Genomic DNA, 26,920 nt, shown 5'->3' with positions numbered 1-26,920 from the left:
GACTGTCGCCTATTAAATGACGTAGTTAACGTGCTCGCCATAATGATAATAAAACGTGAACACAAAGCTATAGTAAAGGAGATTTATCTCTGCTAGAGAAAACGTTGTCGAAGTGTATATATTGGCTCAGAAGTAATCGAGTTTAGGCTTGTATCGTTAGATTTGGATCTCGGAAATTTAGTGAAAGTGAGAGGAACTGAGCGAAACAACGAGGTAAAGTTAGCATGTTTGCTAAGTTCTAGGCTGATCTGTGATGCTGACATGCAGCTAGGCTAACGTTACAAGTATACGTTGCTTTTTTTTTGCTTCAACGGTTTTGTAATCTGACATAACTGACCGGTTTATATGCAAACGAATCTGTTTTAAAACGAACTAGTTGTATCATAGACTTAGCCGCATATTGTGGGTAGCGGGCTAAAACGCGTAATTCTTAGCCACAGCTTGGCTAATTTTAACACAGTATTGCAGGAGCAGTGTTGAGATGTGTTGTTACTTTCGTACTTCAAGAATAGACACCGTGTGTTTAAACCTAGTTTGTAGCGCTTTAATTGAATTAGACAATATACACTTAAGTAATTAAAAATAGATTCTAGCTCCTTGGAACGGCAGCGGGCATTCGCGTTTGACAGTTCTGGTCTCTGGAGGGCAGCTGCACCTGCACACGTCTGGGGTTTGTAAACCAGCAGAGCACATCCTCCCTGTGTTCCTCCGACTTTAGAGCAACGTGTTAGCGGCGAATATAACGGATGCATCGCTGCTTTACACTTGTTTACTGCATTGCGTGTATTAGAGTAACACCTGCCTTGCTCGCAAGGTTACCTCTGAGGTCACAAATACAGACTTATTGCCCCCAAGGGAGGAGGTGATGTGACAGCCTGTGTTCTGTCCATTTCTGCTGTCCTGTGATTCTGCAGTCACCTCATTACTTTTGCAGCTATACATATTTGCTCCCTGCATCTCATTTTTTCAGCAAAATTATTTTCATATTCAAGATCGTGACCAAGGGCCTTTGGTCATAAAGCAACCTACTATGTTAGGTGACCAAGTTAAATTAGTTGTTTGTGTATCCTCAGTCAAGATGGCGTCAGCATCTGCCAGTGTGGACTCCAAGGCAGAGCTGACTGCTCTCCTGGAACAGTGGGAAAGAGAACAGCAAGGAAGTACACAGGAGCTGGTGAACATTCTCACAAAGTCAGTTCTGCTTCTCAGTTCTGCTTCCTGAATAATAAAACCACAATTCCTTGGCGTCACATTTTTTGGTTGACTATATGTGGAAAAAAAAATCTAACTTTCAGAATCTCAGAGCTTGTTGAGAAGGAGACAGAAGAGTACCATAAAGCAGATCCGGACCCTTTCGACGATCGCCACCCAGGTATTCAAAAGAAAAGACGGGGTTAAAGGGGTTAAAATATGGCAAATGTTGACATTTGCCATATTATATTTTCTTGCCCACCAGGGAGAGCTGATCCAGAATGTGTGCTCGGGCACCTGCTCAAGATCCTGTTCAAGAATGATGACTTTATGAATGCAGTAAGAGTTTTTAAAACAATATTTCTGCTAAGTAAAGAGGGCTTTAAATTTAAACTTGAGATTTGTTCCTCTTTTTGTATAGCTGGTTAACAGCTATGTGATGACCAGCAGAGAGTTTCCCCTTAATGCCGCTGCATGTCGTCTACTTCAAAACATAATGCCCGGATTGGAAACTGCTGTGGTCTTTCAAGAAAAGGTAGGTGAATGTTCAGTGGTTAAAATTAATAATAGCATTTGGGATGTGAATGGTAGCAGACAAACTAAGCTGCTGCCTCACAGTGATGTAATTTCCAGGGGCAACAGTCCAATATGATTAACCAAATATGTTATTACACAATTGTTTTTTTCAAATTCTACTGATTCTTTTACTTTCAAATCTCTGTATTTTTATTTTTTTTCAGTTGACATCAGTCTCATAGAAAATCATTTGTTGCACACATTGCATCACTGTCATGTGAATATTGGTTTTGTGTGTTTGTTCTTCTCAGGAGGGCATAGTTGAACGCCTTTTTAAGTGGGCACGGGAGGCCGAGCAGCCCCTCAGGATCTATGCCACAGGCCTGTTGGCTGGTGCTATGGAGAACCAGGACATTGCAGCCAATTACAGGGAGGAGAATTCAGTTTTGGTCAGTAACAGGTCTCTTTCAAACGACGGATTTGTTTTTAATGAATGAATGTGAATGTCATCACATCCACAGACCAACAGGAATCAAAACGCATTTTAGCTGGGGGGCATAATCCTCAGGTTACAAAAGCCTTTCTTTTGTCAGAGTTATTCAATCTCTGAAGTCACATTTATCATAAGTATTGTTATCATTTCTTTGTTAATACAGAGAGCTGTGGATTATTGTATCTTCTGAGACATAAACACTATTACAGCAAAAGTTATTAAAATTAATATTTTAACAGAAAATTGAGTCTTTTTTTAATATTTTGTGCTTCTTTCTCAGCAACCCAATAAGAAATGCAAGCCTGATGTAAAATAAGAGTCCCACTATACGCTTTACTCCAACAGGTGCCTTTGATGCTGCATCGGTTGCGTGAGCTTCAGGATCAAGATGCTGAGAACAGAAGGGAAATCAAAAGGCCCAGCCCCAGGAAGACTTTGGGCCAACCCTTGCTGCCTTTAGATGAGGAGGCTGTGGATGGAGACTTTGAAGAGAAGTCCATTACGACGGATAGAAATGGTGGTGAAAGCGGGAATATCGGACCAGAAGAAGATGGAAAAATTGCCGTCTCGAGCATTGAGTCTGAAAACGAGCTCTCGTTCCATCTCAGCTCACCCTGTAAGACCAGCAGCCACAATGACTCCACTGTAAAAACTATGATGAAGCCCATGTCTGCGCCGGGTTCGTTGACGCACCAGACTCTCGCCGATGGCAACGGTTCCGTGAGGCGGAAGACGCAGCGAGAGGGCAGCAGGACTTTAAATCACAAGCTCAACTTCTCTTTGCCAGAGCCCGATAGGAACTTCAGTGAGCTTTCCAACAGCAGCTGGTCTGAAATGAGCCCCTGGGTCATTGGCAACAATTATCACCTGTACCCTCTGACTGCAGAGATTGAGCAGAGACTCATCCTGCAGTATCTCACACCTCTAGGAGAATATCAGGAGGTGGGTCTTTTTTTTTTTTTTTTACTGTGTTTTGTTATAACCTGTCCACTAGATGTCGCTCTATTCTTATATTCTTTCGCATTTTTAGAGAGACTCATTATTTGTGCACAGCTTTCCATAAAATATATAGAAAATCACCATATCCCTTGTACTGAGGACACGCTTCCCATTTTTGCTGTAGCTGCTGGCAGTATTCATGCAGATGGGAGCTCGGGAACTGCTCATGCATTATATGGACCTCAAGCAGACCAATGATGTGCAGCTTACCTTTGAGGCACTCAAGGTAAAGTCATACTTGTAGTTGACCACGCATGCCACCATAACAGTAAAAGTCCAGCTCACTTTTCTCTCTTTTACAGTACTTGGCTTCCCTGCTGTTGCACAAGAAATTTGCTGCTGAGTTTGTGGCTCAAGGGGGAGTTCCAAAGCTCCTGGAAATTCCCAGGCCCTCTATGGCTGCTACCGGTGTTTCTCTGTGCCTCTATTACCTTGCCTACAACCAGGATGCCATGGAAAGGGTAAAAATTAAAACCAAAGACCCTCCAAATATGTCTGGTCCTAAAAATGTAATCTGCCAGTAATTTCCAGATAAAATTTCTATTTCTGATGTCACTTGATTTGCTGCGTTCCACAGTAGAGCTGAAAATGTTCCGATGGTCAGCGTATTGTTTTGAGTACAATGAGTGTATATTTAGTTGTAGTCACTACTGCTGTACTGTTTGCTCTCAAGGTCTGCATGCTGCCCCACTCCATCCTGGCAGATGTGGTCAGTTACACGCTGTGGCTGCTGGAATGCTCGCACGCATCTGGCTGCTGCCACGCCACGATGTTCTTCTCCATCTCCTTTTCTTTCCGTGCCGTCTTGGAGCTGTTTGACAGGCAAGACGGGCTCCGACGTCTTGTTAATCTGGTAGGCATCAGTAACCTTGTACTGACCATAACCAGAATCTTTCACAGACGTGACACAATTACTAAAGGAGTTGGAGTCAAAATGATTTGACAGCAAACGGGTTGATTTCTTATGAACTGACTGATTCCAGATCAGCACACTGGAAATCCTGAACCCTGATGACCAGGGAACACTGCTGAGCGATGATGAGATTTTCTCCAGCAGGCAGACAGCCAAACACACCTGCATGGCGCTGCGGAGATATTTTGAGGCCCATCTGGCAATCAAGGTAGAGCAGGTGAAGCAGTCCTTACAGCGAACAGAGGGGGGCGCTCCCATTCATTCGCAACCCTATTACAAGGTATGTGAATTATAAACCATGAATAAACTATTTTTATTTTATCAGCAAAGCTTGGACAAGAGTACACATTTAGTTGTTAATATGCAAGATATTAATTAGGATGATCAAATGATCATTTATTGGTGCTGTTCTTCCATCAGGCGGTCAGCTACAGTCGTGAGCAGGTGGTGGAAATGATGGAGTTCCTGATTGAGTACAGTCCACCCCGACTGTACTGGGAACCAGCAGAGGTCTTTCACAAGCTGTCTTGTGTCCAACTCCTCCTGCAGCTCATTTCAATTGCCTGCGATTGGAGGACATATTACGGCAGGTGTGGAACAGATTGTGATCCTCACCCCTCCCCCAGTTTTTTATGTAGCTTTTTCACAAGATTGCTGCCTGGTGCAGATCACCAATGATGGGTTCACTCGTTTCTGTAGGAGTGACACAGTGCGGTACGCCCTTGATATCCTGAGTATCCTGACAGTTGTTCCAAAAACCCAGCTGCTGATGTCTGAGGCTGTTGCAGTGTTTGATGAGGGGGGGTCGTCTGTGTCCACTATTGGTAGGCCTTGCTTGATTACTGGCAATGAATTTATGGAAAATGTGTGTTACAGCGTATAATAATAATGCTTTTTCCATATACTCTGCAAATGTGCCAGTCTTGCTCTTCTATTTTTGGGAATTTTAATGCAGCAGAATTTAAAATTACTCTCCATCTATTACATTGGACCTTTGTACTTGATTTTTTTTGTCGAGTTCATAAAGCTTGTCCCCAGTTGTGTTAAAAGCTGTTTCACATGTTTCTTTCCTTGCTAGGTTTTTCATTTAAGTGTTTGTTTTTCTCAGGGATGAGTATCGTCCTGGCAGTGGCTGAGGGGGAGGTGTTTGTGAACGATGCCGAGATTCAAAAGTCAGCGCTGCAGGTCATCATCAACTGTGTCTGCGCACCAGACAAAAGAATGTCGAGCATCGGCAAGTTCATCGCAGGTTCCCCTCGTCGGCGCCTGCCTCAGCAGACCAAAGCCAGCGAGAGCGTGCTCACTAAGATGTGGAATGTGGTTCAGTCCAACAACGGCATCAAGGTACAGCTAAACAATGGGCTGAACCAGTCCCCTCGTGTTCCCAGCTAATCTCCAATTCCGTTTTAACTTAAATACTACTTGCGTTTTGCAGGTGCTGCTGTCGCTCCTGACAGTGAAGATGCCCATTACAGATGCGGATCAGATCCGGGCTCTGGCCTGTAAGGCTCTGGTGGGCCTGTCCCGCTCCAGCACTGTCAGACAGATCATCAGCAAGCTGCCTCTGTTCAGCAGCGGGCACATCCAGCAGCTGATGAAAGAACCCGTGCTCCAGGACAAGCGCAGCGAACACGTGAAGTTTTGTAAGTTCGCAGCCGAGCTGATCGAACGAATCTCCGGCAAACCGCTGCTGATCGGAACGGACGTGTCTCTGGCCTGGCTGCAGAGGGCCAGCGTGGTGGCTCAGTCTCGGATCTCCTTCCCCGACAAAGAGCTGCTGCTGCTTATTAGGAACCACCTCATTGCCAAAGGCCTTCAGGATACAGCCACCACTCTCACCAAAGAGGCTGAGCTGCCGATACCATGTCTGTCTCATTCTTCAAGTTCCCCCTCTAATTTTCCCTCTGTTGCTCCGCCTGTTGCAACTTTACCCCGCACCCCACGGCTGGCCAACGGTGTCGGGTCAAGACTGACCAACCATTCTTCTCATTTGCCCACACCTGGGTCCACCAGTTCACAGACGCGCCCCTCTACGTCTCAACCCTCTGGGTCTTCATCTTTCCCCTCCACATCGGTCCATCACTCCAGCAATGGCTCGCCGCTCATCGGACGGATCGTTTTCTCCCGTGAACGCCAGACGGGTTGCAGCGTGATGACCTGCAAGAAAACCCGAGTTCTGAGGCAAAAGTCTGACCACGGGGCCTTCAGCCAGAGTCCAGCTATGAAGAAGCAGTTTGACAGACACCTGCCCTCTCCCCCAGCGTTGGACAGCATTATTACAGAGTATCTGAGGGAGCAGCATTCCCGCTGCAAGAACCCTGTGGCTACATGCCCACCTTTCTCCCTCTTCACCCCTCATCAGTGCCCTGAACCAAAACAGAGACGCCAGGCCCCCGTCAACTTCACATCCCGGCACACGCGAAGTGTCGTCTATCCAAAATATGGAGGAGTGGACGGAGGCTGCTTCGACAGACATCTCATCTTCAGCAGGTGGGTAGCCTCAGTGGACTCGTGGTATCTATAGTGGCGTATACTAGCGTCTTTCTTCCTTTCCAGGTTTCGACCCATTTCTGTATTCAGGGAGGCAGATGAGGATGAGAGTGGTTTCATGTGCTGTGCCTTCTCCGCCCGCGAGCGGTTCCTCATGCTGGGGACATGCACTGGCCAGCTCAAGCTCTACAACGTGTTCACGGGGCAGGAGGAAGCCAGCTACAGCTGTCACAGTTCAGCGATCACCCACCTGGAGCCGTCAAGGGTCAGTAAAGGCTCCAGGACACAAAACCAGGACGTGTTTGGCTGTTTGATTAAAAAGTAGTGACACAGCTTCCGTTTAATCACTGTCTGAATAACAATGTGTGTATTTTTAGGATGGTTCTCTGCTTTTAACGTCAGCCTCTTGGAGTTACCCTCTGTCTGCGCTGTGGGGCATGAAATCAGTGTTCATCATGAAGTAAGTGATGTGTGCTCAACTATCTGAAGGCAGGTTTACACAACATCTTTGTTTTTCTTTCACCCATCTGTGTAATTTAGAGTTAAAACAATGGAAAGTTTTAAATGCCAGATTTATTTTTACATTATTCTGAAAATTCATAAGGCCTTGCTCATTAAAATATCGCTCCTGCTGTCCTCAGACATTCCTTTCCAGGTGACCATTATGTTGAGTTCAGTAAACTCTCGCAAGATCGAGTCATTGGGACTAAGGAACACATAGCACGAGTAAGTGGGTCGTTATTAATTAACATTAACCTCATCCATCTGCATCAATCAGGTGTGCTCATATTTGAAATTTCTCTCGTCAGATTTATGACATCCAGACCGGTCAGGTGACCCTGACTCTAAACAACACAGACCTGGCCAACAACTACAAGAGGAACTGCGCCACCTTCAACTCCACAGACGACCTGGTGCTGAACGACGGCGTGCTGTGGGACGTGCGTATGGCGAAGGCCATCCACAAGTTCGACAAATTCAACATGAACATCAGCGGTGTGTTCCACCCCAACGGCTTGGAGGTCATTATAAACACAGAGATCGTATCCTTCCACATGCATTAGTGAACTCTGGACCACTGCCGAGCGCCTCAGTCCAGCTTGCTAACCCGAATGATTCTGTTGTGATGAGAACTGATCACAAAGAAAATCTTAAATGCAACTGAAATGGGCAGCATGAATGAATATTGGCATATGTGGCCACATCAGCTTTGTCAGCAGCAGATAAATGGCTGCTCGGTGATTGTTAAGCAGGCAGATATATGCAAAAGTCCATTTAATTATCCTGCTGCTGAGGGAAAAATGCTCTTATTGTGGCATCAGTCACGTCCCTGATTGGACGGCTCCCAAACGTTAAATATTTATTGCTCTGAAAATTGATTTTTACTACTACAGCGATGATTTAAAATGCAGCATAATTACATTTAGTGCAGATTTAAGTGATCTAAATGAGTGAGTAAGCTGGTCCTTAGCTGGAGCCTCAGTGGGACCTGCGGACCTTCCACCTGCTGCACACAGTTCCCGCCCTGGACCAGTGCAGAATAGTCTTCAACAACAATGGGACTGTCATCTATGGAGGTAGGTGCAATGGTTTAGGAATGGCAGAGCGCATGCGAGCATGTGAGCCTGGAGAAGTGTGCGAGCGCTCTCCACCACAGTCACTCAGAGCCATATGGGCAGACGGCTGTCTGTTGGAACAGCAGCAGAGGGAACCAGCTGGTTCACTCCACCCCACAGGAAGAGTCCGGGGCGTGCCGTCACAGCTCCGCCCATCACCGCACGACCCTCTCTGGAGAGCCCGCCATGCTTCAACGACACGCCGCGCAGTTGCAACACTATCGCCAATTCACACTGTGGCCTTTTGCAGCGATGTTGCAGGCTGACGACGAGGACGACATGATGGAGATGCAGATGAAAAGTCCATTCGGTTCATCCTTCCGCACCTTTAACGCCACGGACTACAAACCAATCGGTAAGATTTGCTGCGTTTCATTTCCACCCAGTAAATCTAGATTAAGCAACTCATGTTAAACCTTAATAACCACAATACGGGCTTTATAAAATGCTGCTGTAATCAGTCTTCATCAGTATTTCAGCAATAATCATAAAGGTTCCTAACAATAAATGGTTGTCTTTGCTCTATCAGCCACGATTGACGTGAAGAGGAATATTTTTGATCTCTGCACTGACAGCAAAGACTGCTACCTGGCTGTGATTGAGGTAACCCTTGTCCCGATTAAGACTCACCTCAGTTTTAACGTATGATGAGGTTGACCTCTGTTCTGCATCGTATGTCTTATAGAATCAGGATTCTGTCAACAACGATACCGTCTGTCGGCTGTATGAAGTCGGCCGACAGAGACTTGCAGAGGAAGAGGAAGAGGATGACGAGGATCAGGTTCTAAATCTGTTCACTCCTCCTTTAATTCTTTTTCTCAGGGATCAGAAATTAATTGTAATTTTTAAAAAAATCTCCACCCCAGGAGAATGACGACCAAGACGAAGACGACGATGATGACGACGACGACGACGATTCGGGCGAAGACGTCGACGCGGATCGTCTCATTGCCGAGCTGGAGAACGAGAACGGCGACGAGGAGGAAGAGGATGACGGGAACGATGTGTTCTCGCACTCCGACGAGGAGGTCGCTCACCTGCTCGAGGAGGACGTTGATGCCGGGGACGAAGATGAAGACGATAATGAAGATGACGACTCTGACGACGACGGAGACATGGACGGAGACGATGGAGACAACGGTGAGCAGCTCTTTATGTGACCTGTGTGCGGTTGACTTCCATCTACGGCGTCCCTAAAGTAAAGTACACATTTGTAATACTAATATAACCATGGAAAGAGGGCAGGAGGCCAGTTAAAAGATGCTGTGAGAGGGAACTTGATCAAACCTGTTGAATTCCGACCATCTCACGATGGGGATCTGCGATCTTAACACAAGAACATCTGCTGTTCTTGTGTTAAGATCTAATCTTCATAGCCAAGAAGGCTCATATGGTGCCTGCGTCATTCAAATTTAGGTACAATTCACATTTTCTCACACTGTTTGTCAAGAATAATTTGCTGGATTGTGAGAGCGACTCAATGAACTTGCAACCTACCACCAGGGGGCGCCTGAGCAACTTAAACCTGGGGCTTGTACTCATCTTCATTTACATTAATTGACATTAGAGAGCAATGATTGTTGTCTTATTTATGCATTAAGTCCAGATGGAGGATAACAAAGCCTTTAATCCCCACAGTAGGTCCCCCTACTTTAATTCGATCTGTTTGTCCGTCACAAACAGACAGCTTCGACAACTCCGACCTTGAGGATGACATCATCCTAACCCTAAACGAGTGAGGAAGCACCCAGGAGCGGGGAACCCAGACGGCGTGCCAGGAGCTCTGCGTAGCACATGTTTGAACAGGAGTAAAGAAAGTAGGAAAATCTAAGACGGAGCCCTGCCGGTCTGGAGCAGCAGGCGTCCCACGTCTGGGAGGCAGCCGAGGAGGAAACATTGCACACAAAGTGACTTTAATTGGCAGGCGAAGATGATTGTATTTAATATAGTTTTATGAACCAAATGGGCTGGATGATGAGCGGAAAAAGTGTGGCGGCGCGCGGAAAAGTTCCTATTTTATATCAACTGCCTTCAAGCAGCCTCCTAATTTGATATAGATTCTCTTATTTTTGGGTCTGGTCACAGGTCGGTGTTGGGGGGAGGGGCTGGGGGTGGAAAAGGATCCGGTGTGCTGCCGAGTTTGCCAAATAGTACAGAAGCAGGATGGGATGAGGCAGCTAACTTCACGCACAGGCAGGCTGCTGATGGTTGCCCAGGAAGCGATGACCAAAACTCACCACACAGTGCCATGTGGCATCGTCGCCGCCTCATTTTCTGCTCGGCCACACGCGACAACCTTTCACACCCCTTTATGTTGCCATGCAAGTTTCCCCCCCATCTTAAGGAAATAATTTAATTTAACATTAAAAAGCCGAAGTTGGTGAAAGGCAGACGGGAGACGGAAAAATCAGAAATCGGATTTCGCTGAGCCGAATCAAATGCAAACTTCCTCTGGAGCGCCGAGACATTAGAGGTTACAGGAAAACAAGGCCTTGTTCGTGTGCCGTTTTTGAAGAGTGGGAACAGTTCATTTCTTTTTTTTTTTCCTGCCTGATTTCTTTTCCAAGAGATTTGTTATGTTTGTGTACAGCTTGTATGTAACTAAAGTATTTTTACTATGAATAAAACTGCAAAAATGACCTTTTTTTGCGTCCTTTAATTCGGTTTCGTTGGAGGGCTCCTCCTGCCTCCCGAGGATGAAAACGGTGTTGGTGTGTCCGATGAGGTTTTGCTGGTTTTAAATCTTCCTGATTGTTGCTGTTTGTGAGGTCTCAGGCAAAATCATTAGAGGAGAAACAGGAAGTGGAGGCTGCGTGTGGAGAAACGGGTCCGTAGCATCACCACTACGGTTAAAATCAAACACTGGACACCCCCTTCCTCTCAAGTACCGCTTGGACAGCCTGCTGGGATGGAAGAGTGGTCCTCAGGTGCAGGTAACGTACATTTTTGTGTGGTGTGGAAGACACCATGGACGTCTTTCGTCTTGAGCTATATTTAAGGGAGCGGGTTTGGGTTTGCCAGACGTTATGCGGTTTAGAGCCCTCATCTGCGTTTATAACGCTGGTTATTGCATCTTTACTGACTTTTATGTGTCATTTATTAAGGAAAATGATGAAAGGGGTGAAGTTCTCGTCCCCTCCTCTGGCTCCTGCTGTCATCCGGAACTGTTGCAACAGCATCTCCGTTTCCTGCTGCATCGCAGCCCAACAAGCAGCCAGTAATCTCCTCCTGCTCCTCATTTTTTGACGAGTTTTGTGAGGCAGGAGCTCATTTTTAGCTTGTCCTTTGTTGTGCGGGGATGCACATTTAGCTTGTTAAATGCTCTTGCAGCTTTATATGTGATTGGAACACCGCCCACAAGCGTTCTACTTGAAGTAATAGACAGATGGGAGTCAGTCACAGCGTCGCTGTGATGGAGAGAAATTACCCCACTGAATCCTGCCCTCCCACCCACACTCCATCAAGCTCGCTCGACGCTTCAGTGTTTACCCAATCACTTTTTTCCCTGCACAGCTTTAGTGTGCTTAAATGCCCAGATGTGTGTTTAATAATGGGAGAAGCCTTTTAAAGGTGTTTTTCCAACCACATTGAAATAATTGGGCTGCATTTGTGGATCATGTTCAGGGTGTTTACCCCCCCCCCCCCCACACACACACACACAGATTATTCTGGCACTTATTTAACAACATTACCACTCTTATTTTCATTATTTGGGAAATTTTCTGGATGGTGAGTTTAAAAGAAAAAAAAGACACCGTTTTAAAAATCGGGTCACTCAGAGGGTCTTTGGTTCGAATCCCGCGCGGGCCTTTCTGGTGTTTGCCCGCTGTAACAGGTGAATAACGGACCCCGAACTTGTTACCACCCTCATCTGCTCACCTGCTGCACCTTGTTGCTCCCAAGTTTGACGATGTCGGATGGGAGGGAAGCGGGCGTGCGCGTCACTGCGCCACGACGAACCCGGAGCGGTTCCGATTCTTCTGCCCAGCTGCTCCGCCTCACGGGGTGACCCGATCTGTAAGGCTGCCAGCTTAAATTGACACATCCAGTTTGAAAAAAGGATAGGGGGGGGACTGCGGGAAGCATCCCCGCATGGCAGAATGCAGTTTGTACTTGTGACGGACGCAACTGCGTGTGCGCGCAGGAGGAGGAGGCGGGGGTGGCGGGGGTGGGGGTAAATTTGCAACTGCTTGAACATCAGTGTTGACAAAACGAGTCATGTGACGTCCGCGAAGATGGCGCAGCTTATGGTATATTGCACCTTTCTCGGTATTTTCTTGCACCATCTCGGCGCATGAAAAAACCCCCGCGAGACGCAGGACGCGCGGAACAACCCCGCGAGCTCCTCACCGATCCATTACCGATAGATCACAGCCCGATCGCGCCGATCGCGGATCAGCTTGAGGGGTTCATGACAGCGAGAAAGGGAGGGGAAGCAGAGGCGAAACGAGGAATCGAATGAATAAATGGGATTTAGGGAGGGGGAAAAAAGCACCTTTTCTTTCTTTCCTGTGAGAGCGGAAAGCGGTGCGTGCGCTTGCGTGCGTTTGCGTGTGTTAGTGTGTGTGCGTTCCCTTAGGTGGACGCGGGGACTGCATCAGACCAGAGACACGCCGGGACATAATAGAGCTGGGGATGCTGAGCCTTTCACGGTCCTTCCTCCACCTCTTTGCGCACACGAACGTCAAGATTCCGCTGGAGACATGTAGTCCGCGCATGAGCTGCCAGCATTTGTAGCCCTCAGCGTCTCTGTTCATTTCCAACCCCCCCAGTATCTCCCAGTATCGACATAATGTGGCTTGCTCTACCGGAGGGAAAATAACCAATTATGTGGATACCAACAGAAGAAGAGAAAATCGGAGTTGGTGAGTAAATCTTATTTTATTTGTCTGATTTAATTGTTTGCGCGAGAAAACACCCAGATTGGTCCAGATGTCCAGCTCCCTTCTTGCCTGCTGTTATGGCCATCATACCCAATGACAAACATACACATAATGGCTGATATACAAAGCCAGGGACTGCATAGATAAGGGGAAAATTGCGTGGGATGACACAACCCGCGCTGCCCACCACCTTAAATATGTTATCGCGGTCTCTAAACGGCTCCGGGCGTCGCTTATGATCAAACTCACACCCTTAGATTTGAGGTTTTGTTATAATCTAATGCGTCAATGTGCAATTTAAATATTTTCGCCGTGCCAGCGCGTTAGGGAGGGGGGAGGTAATGCGCCTCGGCGACGCTAGGGGGCGTCGTGACTACGTCCCTCCAACAGGTGTAGGTTTGTTTGAGGCCGAGTCTACCTGTAGATAGAAGCTGCTGCTGCAATGGCAGTGGCTGCTCTGTACGGCACTCTTTAGGAGGGCCCGAGACAACAAGAAGTCACGCAGCACTGTCACGCAGTGTGTTTCTGTTAAAACGGCCGAAAATCGAGTTGCAGATATTCCGATTCCAACCACCGCAGCCATAGCGTACTTCCTAATACTATAGAGGGGGATGAGTCATGTCCAGATGCTGTATATTTTAATTCCTGCACACTTACTCATGCTTGCGTGCACATGACCCCCCTGCACGCACGCACACGCCCACACATATGCACGTTGTTTGCAGGCATCATAAAGACCGCAGCGCCCTCAGCCAGCGTCATATCTACGCTTCGTTCCCAGCGGCTTCGTGGCATTTCTCCTGATCCAGAATCACGGCTGTCTTTGAATCATATGCGGGGTTTCAACAGGGAGGAGAGAAGGGGTTTTTTTTCTTTCTTTTTTTGCGTGATGAAGCAACAGTTCGGCGCAGCCTCCGCATCACCAGGCGCTGCGGTCTGACCGGTGCTGATGATGCTGTGCACGGTTACCTCAGTACATACTGTACCTTGGTATAAAAACGCCGTTAATATGAGCACCCCCCCACCCTATATGACATACACGGGTGATATCAGTGTGGGTGAAGCCCCCAGCCCTGACGGTTGCCGTCTGTCTTTTATTCCTTCCATTTCATCTGATTTCGCTTTTATTGAATATTCTTTTTCTTTTTTTTAAAAAACTTTTTAGTTTAATGGCTTCCCTATGAGCGGCAAACAGGGGGGGAAAGACTGCTGCACTCTGGAAAAGCCTCAAATTCAATCATTTTTGCCAATTGTTTGGCAAGAAGCAGAATTTTGAAGCACCCAGAAAAGGAATCCAGTGTCCCCCGTGTTTATTAAATCAGAAATCTGATTAAGTTAGAGACTTTATTAACGTTACTAGAGCACATTATTAAAGCTAAATAGTGGAATTACCAGCAAGTGATTGTAAGATTTAATATTTAAGCTGGAAATAACAGATAAATAAATAAGACAGGTTTTTTGTGTTGTTTCTTGCTCATATTGCAGCATTCTCACTAGCATCTCATGTTTAAGATCAATAGCACTTTAAAATGAATACTTAATGGATAAAACCCTCAATAACGGACCAAATGTGAGCAGGTTTTGATGCAGAAAAGTCCAACTCAGCCCTCTGTCTTTAGTCCAGCGTGGGCTCCGCTGGCGCAGTTCTCAGATTGAGTTTTCTTATTTGCACGCGAGTCATTGACTCACCCTTTCCTGAGCACCGTTACTGAGAGGACGCGTTTGCACTTTCCTGGAATGAGCCCTGACGGGAAGAAGAGCCCGCACCAGAGAGAGAATCAGAAGATGATTCACCTGGCTCCCTCTGCGGCCGCATGGACGCGGCTCAAACGCAAAAGGCACCAAGCACCCGGGCAAACTGGGCCTCCATTACCTGGAGCGCCCAGTTCCAGGATCAGACGCTCACTGCAGGACAAAAGTTGGAGCTCGTGTTCACCTGAGAGCTGGATTAGAGAGGTTTTTAGAGCTCAAAGTAGCTTTACTCTGTGGGCTTTTGCTGTAAGTTGAACTTTAATCTCCCACGGCTCAGAACGTTGCTCAGTTTGATTTGAAAAGTCCTTTAGTCACGGACTCTCCCTGGAACTCCACACACGTGCACGACGCACGTTCAGAATGCTGCACGCGTTACCCGTCATCACCATCATCGCCATCCTCTTCATCAGCTTGCAGCTGAGTAGCCTAGATTTCTATGACACTGTTTTAGGGTCGTGAGTCTCCCAGTCACAGGCAGTAATCTCTAGGTTAGCAAGACGCTGGTGCTGGGTGGGGTGGGGGGGTGTTCGAGTCACGCCGAAGAACATGACTCAGTGGCTGAAGCGTTTTTTTGTTTTTTTTAACTTCCCGAAAACTGGGACATGAGAGCTGAAGCCGAGGAAACGGGGCCTTGGTGGTCTGCGTGCTTGCGCCACATTACTGGCGAGAGCTTTAGCTTTAGCAACGGCGTTTCAGTGCTAACATTTAGCCGCGACGCCCTCTTTAATGATCCTCCTTGTGGCATTACCACCTCTGGGGGGGGGAGCAGGTAACTTATAAACTGTAATGGTGTTACTGTCCAGCTGGCAGGTTTCTGATGGCATCTCAACTCGCTTCGTGGAATATTTTCCCCCCAGGGGGCCGCTGCACCCTTCAGTACTGTTTGTACTGTAAGTGGCTCTAAAGCAAGGTCACCAGGAGCTGAGAAAAAAGGCATTTTTCACCCAAAGACAGCACCTATCATCAGTGAGGGGGCACAATATGCTCCCATCTCTTGACAAAAAAATCTATTTTTCAAAACAAAACTACGCCTGATGTCATTTGGCCCTGCATGTACAGAATGTGCAGGTCAAAGGTCACGCTCGGATGCAGTTTCATGAACACCCCCGGGCTCATTAATTCGTAACCAAGCAGTGAGCATTACATTATTCCCGTTTTCCTTCCTTAATTCCATCATGCTTTGTAGCTGTGGGGCAACACGTGTACGTTTCAGAAGCACGTTAACGCCTCCAAACCATCAGATACCGCAGCTCGGTCAGGTGACTCACCGCTGATGCCACTGGTACCACGTAACATTGCGGGAGTTCAAACGGGCTGGCTAATTGTGTGACGCCTGTGTCATGTAATAACTCCTGCTTTCAGAAAAACGCGGTAAAATAAAAGAGAACAGTCTGGACCGATGAGCCGCTGCTGCGTGGAAGTGTTGTCGTTTGCCAGCACATCCTACGATCAACATGTTAAAGTAAGAGACGACCGTCGATACCCGCGCTGCCAGGGTATGCTAATGCTAATGCTCTGCAGCTTTTAGCCGCAGTGGAGGAGTATGAAGGGCTGGAGGGTTTTTGTGAGGGAGGACGATGACATATTGTCATACGTCAGCCTCTGTGATGACTTCATCTCCATCTCCAACTTGCCGGTGTCATCACAATCTGATGTGGGCCCCCACTAGAGGGTTTTCGAGCCGGCCGGAGTGCAGCTTTTGCAATTCAAATGAAATAGAGGCGATTAAAGTGCGGGGCACTCGAATGGGAAATGCTTAGCCCCGTGTGGGAAATGGGTCTGGATAAGGTGACAAGGAGCCTCTTTAAGTCTATCCTTCTATCACACGACCATGCAGCATCCCCGAGCTCGTCCCCTTAAAAGGCTCTGATCCTTGCAGCAGTTACAGTGGAGGAAGAAAGCCCTCCAGTTGGAAGACTGTTGCCATAGTTACCCGAGCACAGGAACTAGGCACTCGCCACCCTCAGACAGGCACCAGCTCCGAGCTCAGGCCCCTCCCCCCTGTCCTCCCCCTCACTGGGTCCCCTGGCTACTTTATTAGCATAATGATTCACACCAAGCGCTCCTCACAGGGCCAACGTTTGTAGGTTTTGAGAACTGTCGGCAGAGCACCGTCGGTATTAAACAAGTTTGTTTTCACTCGGCCCTGCGTGTTCTAACTTCCCGCAGAAACAAACTCCATGGTGATGGCGGTGACGGTGTCGGTGGGGGTGGGGTGGGGCATCTCTGCTCTGCGCTGACGCTGACTCGTCGTGAAGCGCCGTTTAGCCATAGCATGTAGCACTTTGTGTGGGCTCTATTTTGGGATGCAGTTTAATTAACTTAACGTCGCACAAAAATCAGGCCGCTTAAGAATTAATTGCTTATTAAAATGACTCCCCACTTCAGGGCGGGAGCTTGTTTACAGTTTACTAAGCAGAGGTTCCTGTGTGACACCACGGGCGGATGTTTGCAGCAAACAGCTTATTAAACGTGCTGCTGCAGCCCCAGAGGACAAACGAGTGCACAACATAATCACGGGTCAGAAAGGAAGCGCAGGACTGAGCTCCCCTCCCCTTGTCGGGATGATATCGGAGATTCGGGTCAAACGTATCTGGTTTCTGTGTAACCAGTGTTTTCTTGACTCTGTATTTTTAGTTATCTGCAACTTCCGCTCACCGATATGTCAGGCTCTGGTCCTGGAGATCGGCGAAACCGTGCAGATCCTGGAGAAGAGTGAAGGTGAGACGCGAGACAGGAAGTGCGGCTCAGAGGGCCGGTATTTTCAGCTGTGCTGTGTTTTATATGGGAATTTTCCTTGTTTCAGCTGTTGTGGGAGCCTTTTATCCCAAAGCTAATAAAACCAGCCTTTAAAATAGTCTCTATATTTCTAAGCTCAGGTTCCAACATGGAAAAGCTTCAGCTGTTGTTTACATATTGAAATTAGACAACCCGAAGAGCGTACGTCCATTCTTTATTAGAAATAGGCTGATATTTTATATTTAAATTAAAAAGATGCTTTTTTTTACATGTCTGTAGCATGTTGTTCAACTTTTGTTAGAACAAAAGTTTTTCCTCTCACATGGTTAACCCTTTTCCTTTCAGCTTTCCTTTCACAATAAAAGCATTTAATTAGAAAAAGAAAGCCCAACTTGGTGTCATATTAGCAATTGCTACCCATCCTTCAGTTTCAAAGCCACAAATTTCAAAATTTCAAAATTTGAAAAGCCGAGAGCTTGAACTCGACCTGCTTCAACGCTGTTCACACTGTAACGTGAGGTCCCAGACAACAGACGGCGCTCAAGCTTCCTCAGATGGAGCAGAGCTGCACTAAGGCAGTGCCAGAATTCCCGATTCCTCCACATTTAAGTCAAAATTGTGACGTTCCGTTCCGGTCGTCTCTACTCTCTGGTGCATTATTATCTCATGTGAACTTGACTCTTCCTTCAGGTTGGTACAGAGGCTTTTCCACCAAGAAGCCTTCGATCAAGGTAATTATAACAGCATAAATTACTGCTCTGGCATCTTCTGGTTGCTGCAGGCGACTGTGGTGCCTTTAGATCCATCCCAGCAACAAGACAACACACGACACACGCTGTAAATAAAACACCCACTTCAATCCCAATCTATATGTGCACTCCAGCAATGAGCCGGGACACGAAGCGCTGCTTTTGGGCAGAGGTTTGATATTTGTGAATGATGATGCGTCCCAGAAATAACTTTGTCTAGACAACAAAGACCTTAATGACTGATTGCATTATTGAACGGAGCTTTGTTTTGACAAAAATAGAAAACTCCTGACCTGGATTGTTCATAAATACGCACTGATATCGCCACAGAAAGACACGATTTGGTGTGGGATTACTGTGGACCCTCCGTGTAGCAGATTTGCTCTCTTTAAAGCAGCAGATGGTGAAGTTATTAAACTGCTTTTAGCTAGCCAGCCATAAAAAAACAAAAACAGTTTTGAAAGTTAGCACAGGAGAGAGAGAGCGATCGTATGTGCAGCGAGAGTTCGCAATGTCCACGGCAACGCTACGGCATCACGGCTGACTGGGATCAATAATAGTGGGATCAGTAAATGGTTATTGTATATGCAACCATATCTGTAAGACTGAGCATCCATAATAGAGTCCATTGACGCACCCCCACCTCCCCCCTACAAAGTCAGACGCCTTAAGATGCATAAATAGCAGCTATATTATTAGAAACCTGCGAGCAGCAGGTGGTCGGACCACCCTTGTGTCCAGTCTTTAGATCCAAATGTCAGAGGCCGAGGCGATGCCGCTGATAGGGGTGAAAGAAAGCACAAAAGCTGTCCCATCCTGGCAAATGTAGGTGTTAGTGGCTACATGCTGTCCTTTTCTACTCTCCTGGGCTATTTACAGTACTTGCTAACACCCCTCCCTTTCTTATGTTCTCAGCAGCCCACATTCATTCGCCCCCATACTCTCTCTCTCTCTCTCTCTCTCTCTCTCTCTCTCTCTCTCTCTCTCTCTCTCTCTCTCTCTCTCCTCTCTCTCTCTCTCTCTCTCTCTCTCCTCTCTCTCTCTCTCTCTCTCTCTCTCTCTCTCTCTCTCTCTCTCTCTCTCTCTCTCTCTCTCTCTGGCTGTATTCAGCTCTTCACATCTGGTCCATTAGAATAAGAAAGATGAACCGGGGAGGATGTCGGCTGCCACCGGCCGGGCTCTCGCGGCCTTTCCCCGTTAAGCCGAGCCACAGTTGGGCTCATGCGCAACATTGTTTTGCAGGGAGAAAATATTAGCTCGCAGATTAGCAGGAATTGGCAGAATGCGCACACAGAAAGTGTTATCTCGCACAACGAGCTGTAAAATCTCATTTTGTCGTGCAAATATCAACACAGAGTTTGTTTTTCTGCGTAACAGTGAGACAGAACAGAACATTTTGGCTGCGCTGTGCTGAGAACGGCGAATGTTTCCCATCACAGCCGCTCACTTGACCTTCCTCTGCCCACAGGGTATCTTCCCCATCAGCTATGTGCACTTGAAGAAGTCGACAGTGACCAACAGAGGGTAAGAGCGACAAGAAAAGATGCAACCAGGCAACTTTTTGAAACAGTTTTTCGGCAGGACCTTTGAAATTTTACACATACTCCATTAAAAAAACCACCAAATCACCACTACGTATAGCTGAAACAGAAAGTTTGTAGATAAAAAACACTGACTTTTGTATGCCTGTAGCTACGCTAACAAAACATGAGGAACGGGAACGCCATCATCAGGAAATTCCCGTTGCGACAAGCTTCGAGTCAGGAACTAAAATATTCCTCATCGGTTGCTCAGCTCCGTTCTCCCATTAGAAATATTACGTCATCTGTATAAATGCCCATTTATTTCAATTAAATAATAAATCCTGTCATTGGGGAGGGTAAACTGATTTATTTCAGGAGGTTTGTGACCGTCCAGACCACACAACAGCCCCCCCACCCCCCCTTTTATTTTCTCCGTCTAAGCTGGCGCGCGGAGGTCACTTTCACTTCCTGTCACAATAGACCAGCATGGCCAGATTACAAAGGCAAAGACAGAAGCAGGCAGCTGGGATGTGACTGATGCTGAAGCTGCAGACGGCAGCCTGCAGCGTCGTTACCTTCCACTGCAGAAGATCAGGGCTCCCATTTGCGCTCAGACAATTAAAAGTGCTGGAAATCGACGCGATGCCACTCCAGGAAATGCACAGTGGGAGTTTTGCTTTGCTATCTAATCGAGTTAATGAGCTGAAACTCCCAACAATCTGTAGTTCTCCTAAAGAATCTGCCACAGACAAACGCTCGCTCTGTAATGGATGGAGGTGCGGGGACGCGGCGTTGCACTGAGGCGTCTGCAGTGTGTGGTCGAGCTCGGGCACAGACGGGTCTTCTAACCTCGGCCAAGCTCTTACAGAGAGGATGTGTGCTGTGGTTTATGCTGGGAGTGCTCTCTCTCCAGCCCTATCTGCAGCCGCAGAAGACCTCATTACTCTTCATCCTGTGTCGCTTGATGGCTCCTTTAAAAGATAGCAAGGCGCTGTAGCACGAGTGCTGCAGTTCCCGCTCAAATAATGAGATTAATCAGAAATAGAACACCCAATAACGATCGATAATAATCTCATCACGGCACAAAAGCAGCCGATGGAGCTTCTCTAAACATCTGGAGGGTTTGAGCGCGCAAAGGGTTTAAATGCAGATTTTTGGAATAATTTGCACTCCTTTAGAAGCAGTAATTATGCAGATACAGCAAAGAAAGAAAATATGTATAAATAAATCATCACAGCTCTGATTGTGCCGTAGAGTTAATCAAAAATAACGCTACGGTTATTTCCTTTATTAATTCCTTTATTGTCCTGTGCTCAAAAAATGAGTTCCGTTACGTTTTGCTGGCGTTTACCAATAAAACCAACAGTTGCCGGTGACACTGACTGTGAGCGGACTGTGATTTTAGAAAAACACATGCAATTCCGAAAAGAAATGTTTCAGCTAACACCTTCAGCAAACTGTGGGGGCCACATTCTGTGACCGCGGCCGTTATTGTTTTGTTTCTAGCGCAGCACCAGAATCTGGCGATGGCGTGACCTTCTCATTTGACAAATAAAGAGAAGGTTCATCCTGCCACCATCGCAGCTTCTGCTCTGCCTTTTCGTGGTGGAGGCGGAATAGCAACAATTGTCGCGCATCAGCGCCCCCTGTGGCCGCACGCAGCCATCACACATAACGCAGATTTATTTATTTATTTTTAAAAACCTCCCTCATGTTTAACGTGTGCGCTCATACTGTGCATGTTTTCCTCCTTTAGGCTGTGTGAGACGGTGGTGCCCCTGGAGGACCCGATTATCACAGAGACCACCTCCACGCTGCAGGAATGGGGGGTCTTGTGGAAGCAGCTTTATGTGGTTAGTAGCAGCAGCACCAAAGGAGTTGGGACAATACAGGAAAAACAAACTGCGTCCTGTTTTGTTTACATCTGCGTCCTCCTCAGGGGGAGGGGGATGTTGATGCTGAAGGAGTCTTTCTTCTACCTGCTCTGCAAGCAAGAGTGGCGAATATCTGGAGATACAGCCCAAATATACCACGACAGCTTAGATGTTTCCCCTCAGCATGTTGCTCAGACTGTCATCTTGAATTCTCATATAACATCTCCGTATGAGCAGAGATGGTGGACACAGTCGAGCCCCTACACACTTCTGTCACGTGCAATTTCACGCCGCGCCATCCTCGTTATTGATTGATCGCTTGCCCTTCCCGCACCATCTTAATATCTGGTCTTTTACTCCCAGCCCAGGACGACGACTGTAAAACTCCAGCGTCTTAAATCCTCAGATGGGGGGGGGGGGGGGTTGCAGGACGGACAGAAGTGCTCAGCAGGCTTTTGAGTCGGGGAGCCGCGTGGATACGTTGCAGAGATGGCTGTTGGTTTTTACATAACCTCTTGCTGAGGACTCCTCTCAGCGAACACGCCGCCCGGGGCATCGGCATGGTGATGTAACTTCCTCTGGAGCTCAACTAATGTGAAGCTCTGATTTAACCGTGCTTGTTTTGGTGCTCACCCTCCGCGCGATGTGGGCCATGATGTCACTGTTGCCTGGCTGATAATAAGATGCAACGTTAGCTAAGCGTTGATAACGTCCTTCCATTGTTGCTATTTCTAAATGGAAGCCCCCCCCCCACCACACACACAGCAGAGTGACCTAAACGGACGTATGCTGATGTTTCTGATGTCTGGTACCATCTCTTCTCCAGACCCTGACAGAATTCTTTGTTTTGTTTTGTAGCTAGCAGCCCCAGAGAAGGAGCGCCGGCTGTTTATCCTCATTAAACGTACACGGGCTCCATGCCGGTGTTTGATCTTCCATTAGTGGAAACAAACCCGGAAGAAAAGTTGGAGGAGAGACAGGGCCCAAATGAAAAGCGCTGTCCTTGGTTTGTGAGGAACGCGGCAGTATTTTACTACCTTTAGGAGGTCAGAGGAGACCTGCGAAGGATTAGTTTGGTTTCAGTGGTCTCAGTGTGCAGCTTTTAGATCTTTGTTCTCTTCCATTTTTCCGCCATTCCGAAACTAACAGCGCCAACTGGCAAAGCCAAGCTAAGAAATATTGCAGTTTTTGATTTTTACTTTCCTGGGCTTCTTAGTGACCATCAACCCATGGAGCATCAGGAGGCGTCGCCCAGCCTAACTCGGTCTGTCACTGCTCCCACAGAAACACAAAGTGGACCTGTTCCATAAGCTGCGCCACGTGATGAACGAGCTCATCGACCTGCGTCGGCAGCTCATCCAGGGGCACCTCGCCCAGGACCAGACCCGTGAGATCAAGCGCCACATCACTGTACGGCTTGACTGGGGCAATGAGTGAGTGTGCATGCATGAGAAAAGAAACCTTAAAACACTGCTTTGTTTTTGAACTGTTGGCTACGGAGCACTGCTTTGATCTTCTGGCGCTGGAAACGTCTCCGACGCCGGATGAGTGGCTGTGTAATAGAATCCTCGGCGTTGGAATTTCATGGTCATTTAGCAGATGAGTGAATCTCAAGCGGCTTAAAGTCAATGCGCACCCCCCTGCAGGAGCTGTAAAGTCACGGTGCTGACGTACCAAATTCCACCCAACTCAGCTATGACGGAGATAAAGACGCAAAAGTCTGACGGGGAGATTTACGCCTGTGGGATCCCCGAAGACACTGGCAGCGTCATTAGTATGATTTTAAACATTAAAGCCCCCAGAAGAGCTGGAATACTGTATGTGATGAGGTCAGCGCTCACTGTCGCTGACCTGAGAGCTGTCCTGATCTAATTTCATGGTCAGAGGATCGCGGCGCTCTGCGATTTTAGGCCACGCGCCTGTGCGGCGAGCGACCGGGTACAGTGGAGTATCTGACAGCGTGCGCTGGAGGTGCAGCCGCCACCGAGTGCACCAGCGCTTCTGAGTCAGAGCAGTTGTTGGAAGAACACGGAACGCAGCGAAGAAGCGGAATCATCCTGGTGGTTTTCGAACTAGGGGTCATGTGACCCCAAGTGTCTCACAAATACAGACTATTGCATCACGCCGCACATCATTTAGCTAATTAATGCGGAAAACTTTCACCTATTGGATGAAATGAAAGCCTCCAAATTTGAGGGAATTCATGTCGCCTTTGTGCAGTTATATTGAAATTGTTGTTGTTTACTGCTGAGCTTTTGTGGTGCTGGTATGTGGGTGTTTTCTGCTCCATGTTGCCTTCATTAAGCTGCTGCTGCTGCTGCAGATTAACACGTTTGCCCCAAACAAATCCTTTAATGCACCAACTAGTCACAGTAGCGCTCGTCCTGAAACTTCACACAAATATGGAACGGGACGTCCAAGGCAACGTCGGATGACTTTGATTTTGGAATTGATTCCGGCTTTGTTCTTGACTCATTAGAAATGGCTTTCACTCCCGGACATTCTGTTTTCTGATCATGTTTCCACGGAAGCGCCGATGACGTCCCCTCCCGTCGTTGTCTCCTTTGTCATCCTTTGTAAACCTTCCCTGTCTCTCCGCAGGCACCTCGGCTTAGACCTTGTTCCCAGAAAGGAGTTTGAAATGGTGGATCCAGATCAGATCAGCATATCAGAGCTGTACAAACTGGTAAGTGGCGTGGAATTCTTCTTCAAAGTGCTCCGCACAGTGGCGCCCCGTGAATTAGTCATGCCAACGTGTCAATTCTGAAGGATAAAAACACAATTAAATGTCGTTCCTGCAGCATGTTTGTTCTAAAGAGTCCATCTGTTGCTCCTCGCAGCGCTGTTGGACCTGCTAATATATTAATTATCCAACCATCCATAAGCGAGATAACACCAATCAGCCATTAAAGCTGTCTCATGGGACATGTTGGTGCTGATCTTGCCACCATATTGAGGGCCTCCCCCTCCCTGCACGCACGTGTCTTCCACACACGTGATCCCTCGCTGGCGACGCGGACATGATGCAGCCTGACGGTCCAGGTGACACTGCAGGAAAATGCACACAAATTAATATTTAATTGTTAGATTTTTTTTATTTAAATATGTTGCATATTTAAGCACTGGCTGAGTTAAGCCCCCCCCCCCCCCCCCCCACCCCAACAGACTGGAGGCACACTCCCATAAATAAATCACGCTTCGCATGTGATGCAGGACATTTGGTCCTATACACCCACATCCACCCACACACACACACACACACCCACATCCACCCACACACACCCACACACCCACACACACAAACGCACACACATGCTGAATCAGAGCTAATTTTAGAAAGGCAGCACAGATGTTAGGAAATCTTCTGCTGGAGTCTTGCAGGACGGGAATCCTCTCCGGTCAGTAGCCGAAGCTCCATATGCTGATCAAAACACTCTCCGGTCACCCCCCCCCGCCGCCCCCCCCCCCCAATCCCTTCATCCCGTTGCCACGTTTCTCGGCTCTGCGCGTGCAATGGCTGCGCGCTAAATGCCCTGTCCAGAGACAACGGTGTCGCTCAGCCGTGCCAAAAGGACCACTGACTCTGGTGATGAAAGTGAGCTCGTTATTGGCACGGCGGAGGGCTTGGCACCGCTCCGTGTAGGGGAGTAGAGGAGTTCTTTCAGGCTGCCGCGCAGAGAGGTGTGTGTGGGCGCTGCTGGCTTTGTCTTCTCCCACACACTCACGTTTGGCTTCATGTGGGATTCAGTTAGCGCCGCTGTGGAAGCGCCGCAGCCACTTGGCACAGACAGATTTGAAAGCCTCGCTGAGGCGGTGATGAGATGTGGGAAGAGTTAAGAACTGACCAACTGATCTGATATTTCTTTCCCTTTTTAGCATGTTTCCAGCAGACACTGTGGTCAGCAAAGCACAAACCAGGTAAAGTCTGATGGAAAACCACATTTAGACCCAACACCCACGCCCTCTCCAACCCTCGTTGTTCCATTTTCCAAAAGTAGTTCCGTGCATGACTGATGACTTGGATTCTTTACGTTTTCTTGCACTTCACTCGCTGCACCAGTCTGAAAGCCCGTTTGGCTAAAAGCTTTGTTATAAAATTTAAATTAGCAGGTGTCATTACTGTGCTCGATTAAAAACATTAAAAAAGAACATTACACCAACGCTGCGGGGGTGTGTTGACTATAGCAGGAACACACACACTTCATGTGCTGCTCTATAATGGAAATAAAACAAATGGATGCAACACAGCTGCAGGAGGAGATGTGATATTTCACATTTCTGCATCTTCCTGCCTGGCTTTTCTCTTCATTCCTGACATCCCTCTTTAAACCTCTGATTTATTTAGTTGTGGTTTGGCATTTAGAGAGAAAATACCAAATAAATAACACATTTTTCACACTCCTGTCCTCCAGCGGCCTTTTGGCTGTTTAGCAGCAACTTTTAACGTTAAAAAAAGGATCAGATATCTGCGAACCCTTCACTCTTTCGATCGGGTCGTTAGCGTGATCTGATACGTAGCGAGCAGCAGTCCTGCGAGCGCTCACTCTCGTCCTTATTCGCAGGGTGACAGCGCGAGACAGCGTCACGGTGACAGTTGCCGTGTACCCGTGTCGCATCACCTCTTCATCAACCTGAAGAGCTTCACCTACAACAGCATCAGCGAGGACGCCGATGTCTTCTTCTTTCTATACGACACCCGCGAGGCCAAACAGATCAGGTAGCCCCCCGCCCCCAATGGAGCCTTCTGTAGGGTGCAGAGAGTCTAAGAGCATGAACTTTTATGTCTTGCAGTGAGAAGTTCATGGTGAGGCTGAACAAAAATGGTGGCCCGAAGAATCCGGAGAAAGCCGACCGTCTCTGCGCCCTCTTCACGGTAGCGTAGCTTTAGACACGGGTCATCGTCACTCAGGCTCAGTCTGATCCGTTTCCTGTCTCCTCCCTTCAGGACCTGAGCAGTAAAGACTTAAAGAAAGACCTCTACATTGTTGCACACGTCATAAGGACTGGTAAGCGAAACGACCGGAGTACAGAAGCGTCTCCTGGTGGCGGCGTCATGGATTAGACTGATCCTGACCCTGTTTGCTCCCAGGCCGCATGCTGCTGAACGACTCCAAGAAAGGCCCGCCGCACGTGCAGTACAGGCGGCCTTACGGCTGCGCTGTCCTGGCCATGAGCGACGTTT

The 26,920-nt window shown here is 47.7% G+C and overlaps 2 protein-coding genes across 5 annotated transcripts in view; both read left to right on the top strand.

The window, feature by feature from the left end:
• The first annotated feature begins 25 nt into the window (after positions 1-25).
• On the top strand, positions 26-10,857 carry LOC101074029 (DDB1- and CUL4-associated factor 1). Its single transcript, XM_011602517.2, has 25 exons — positions 26-213; positions 1,074-1,191; positions 1,296-1,372; positions 1,457-1,530; positions 1,613-1,726; positions 2,019-2,156; positions 2,546-3,142; positions 3,324-3,425; positions 3,502-3,660; positions 3,873-4,052; positions 4,183-4,392; positions 4,533-4,702; positions 4,812-4,936; positions 5,221-5,456; positions 5,548-6,602; positions 6,669-6,867; positions 6,980-7,062; positions 7,244-7,328; positions 7,412-7,645; positions 8,086-8,179; positions 8,469-8,573; positions 8,748-8,821; positions 8,904-8,999; positions 9,085-9,358; positions 9,902-10,857. Exons 2-25 carry the CDS (start codon positions 1,079-1,081, stop codon positions 9,955-9,957), a joined length of 4,650 nt encoding a protein of 1,549 aa, XP_011600819.2. The 5' UTR covers positions 26-213; positions 1,074-1,078; the 3' UTR covers positions 9,958-10,857.
• Positions 10,858-12,402: 1,545 nt separating this feature from the next.
• dock3 (dedicator of cytokinesis 3) overlaps positions 12,403-26,920 on the top strand; it is a 32,373-nt gene continuing 17,855 nt past the window's right edge. For all 4 annotated transcript variants that reach the window (XM_029834147.1, XM_029834149.1, XM_029834148.1 and 1 more), the window contains exons 1-12: positions 12,403-13,083; positions 17,491-17,574; positions 18,283-18,323; positions 19,810-19,865; positions 21,621-21,717; positions 23,023-23,171; positions 24,340-24,424; positions 25,615-25,656; positions 26,301-26,455; positions 26,530-26,611; positions 26,684-26,744; positions 26,828-26,920. The exon at positions 26,828-26,920 is cut by the window's right edge and continues 55 nt beyond it. In XM_029834147.1, coding sequence (XP_029690007.1) covers positions 13,047-13,083; positions 17,491-17,574; positions 18,283-18,323; positions 19,810-19,865; positions 21,621-21,717; positions 23,023-23,171; positions 24,340-24,424; positions 25,615-25,656; positions 26,301-26,455; positions 26,530-26,611; positions 26,684-26,744; positions 26,828-26,920 — 982 coding nt within the window. In that variant the 5' untranslated portion in view covers positions 12,403-13,046. The remainder of the gene's footprint in view (positions 13,084-17,490; positions 17,575-18,282; positions 18,324-19,809; positions 19,866-21,620; positions 21,718-23,022; positions 23,172-24,339; positions 24,425-25,614; positions 25,657-26,300; positions 26,456-26,529; positions 26,612-26,683; positions 26,745-26,827) is intronic.

Source organism: Takifugu rubripes, chromosome 3 (assembly GCF_901000725.2).
Source record: "Takifugu rubripes chromosome 3, fTakRub1.2, whole genome shotgun sequence".
NCBI classification, from domain to species: Eukaryota; Metazoa; Chordata; class Actinopteri; order Tetraodontiformes; family Tetraodontidae; genus Takifugu; species Takifugu rubripes.
The sequence above is the reverse complement of the archived record's forward strand: the minus strand, read 5'-3'. Positions and strand labels throughout refer to the sequence as shown.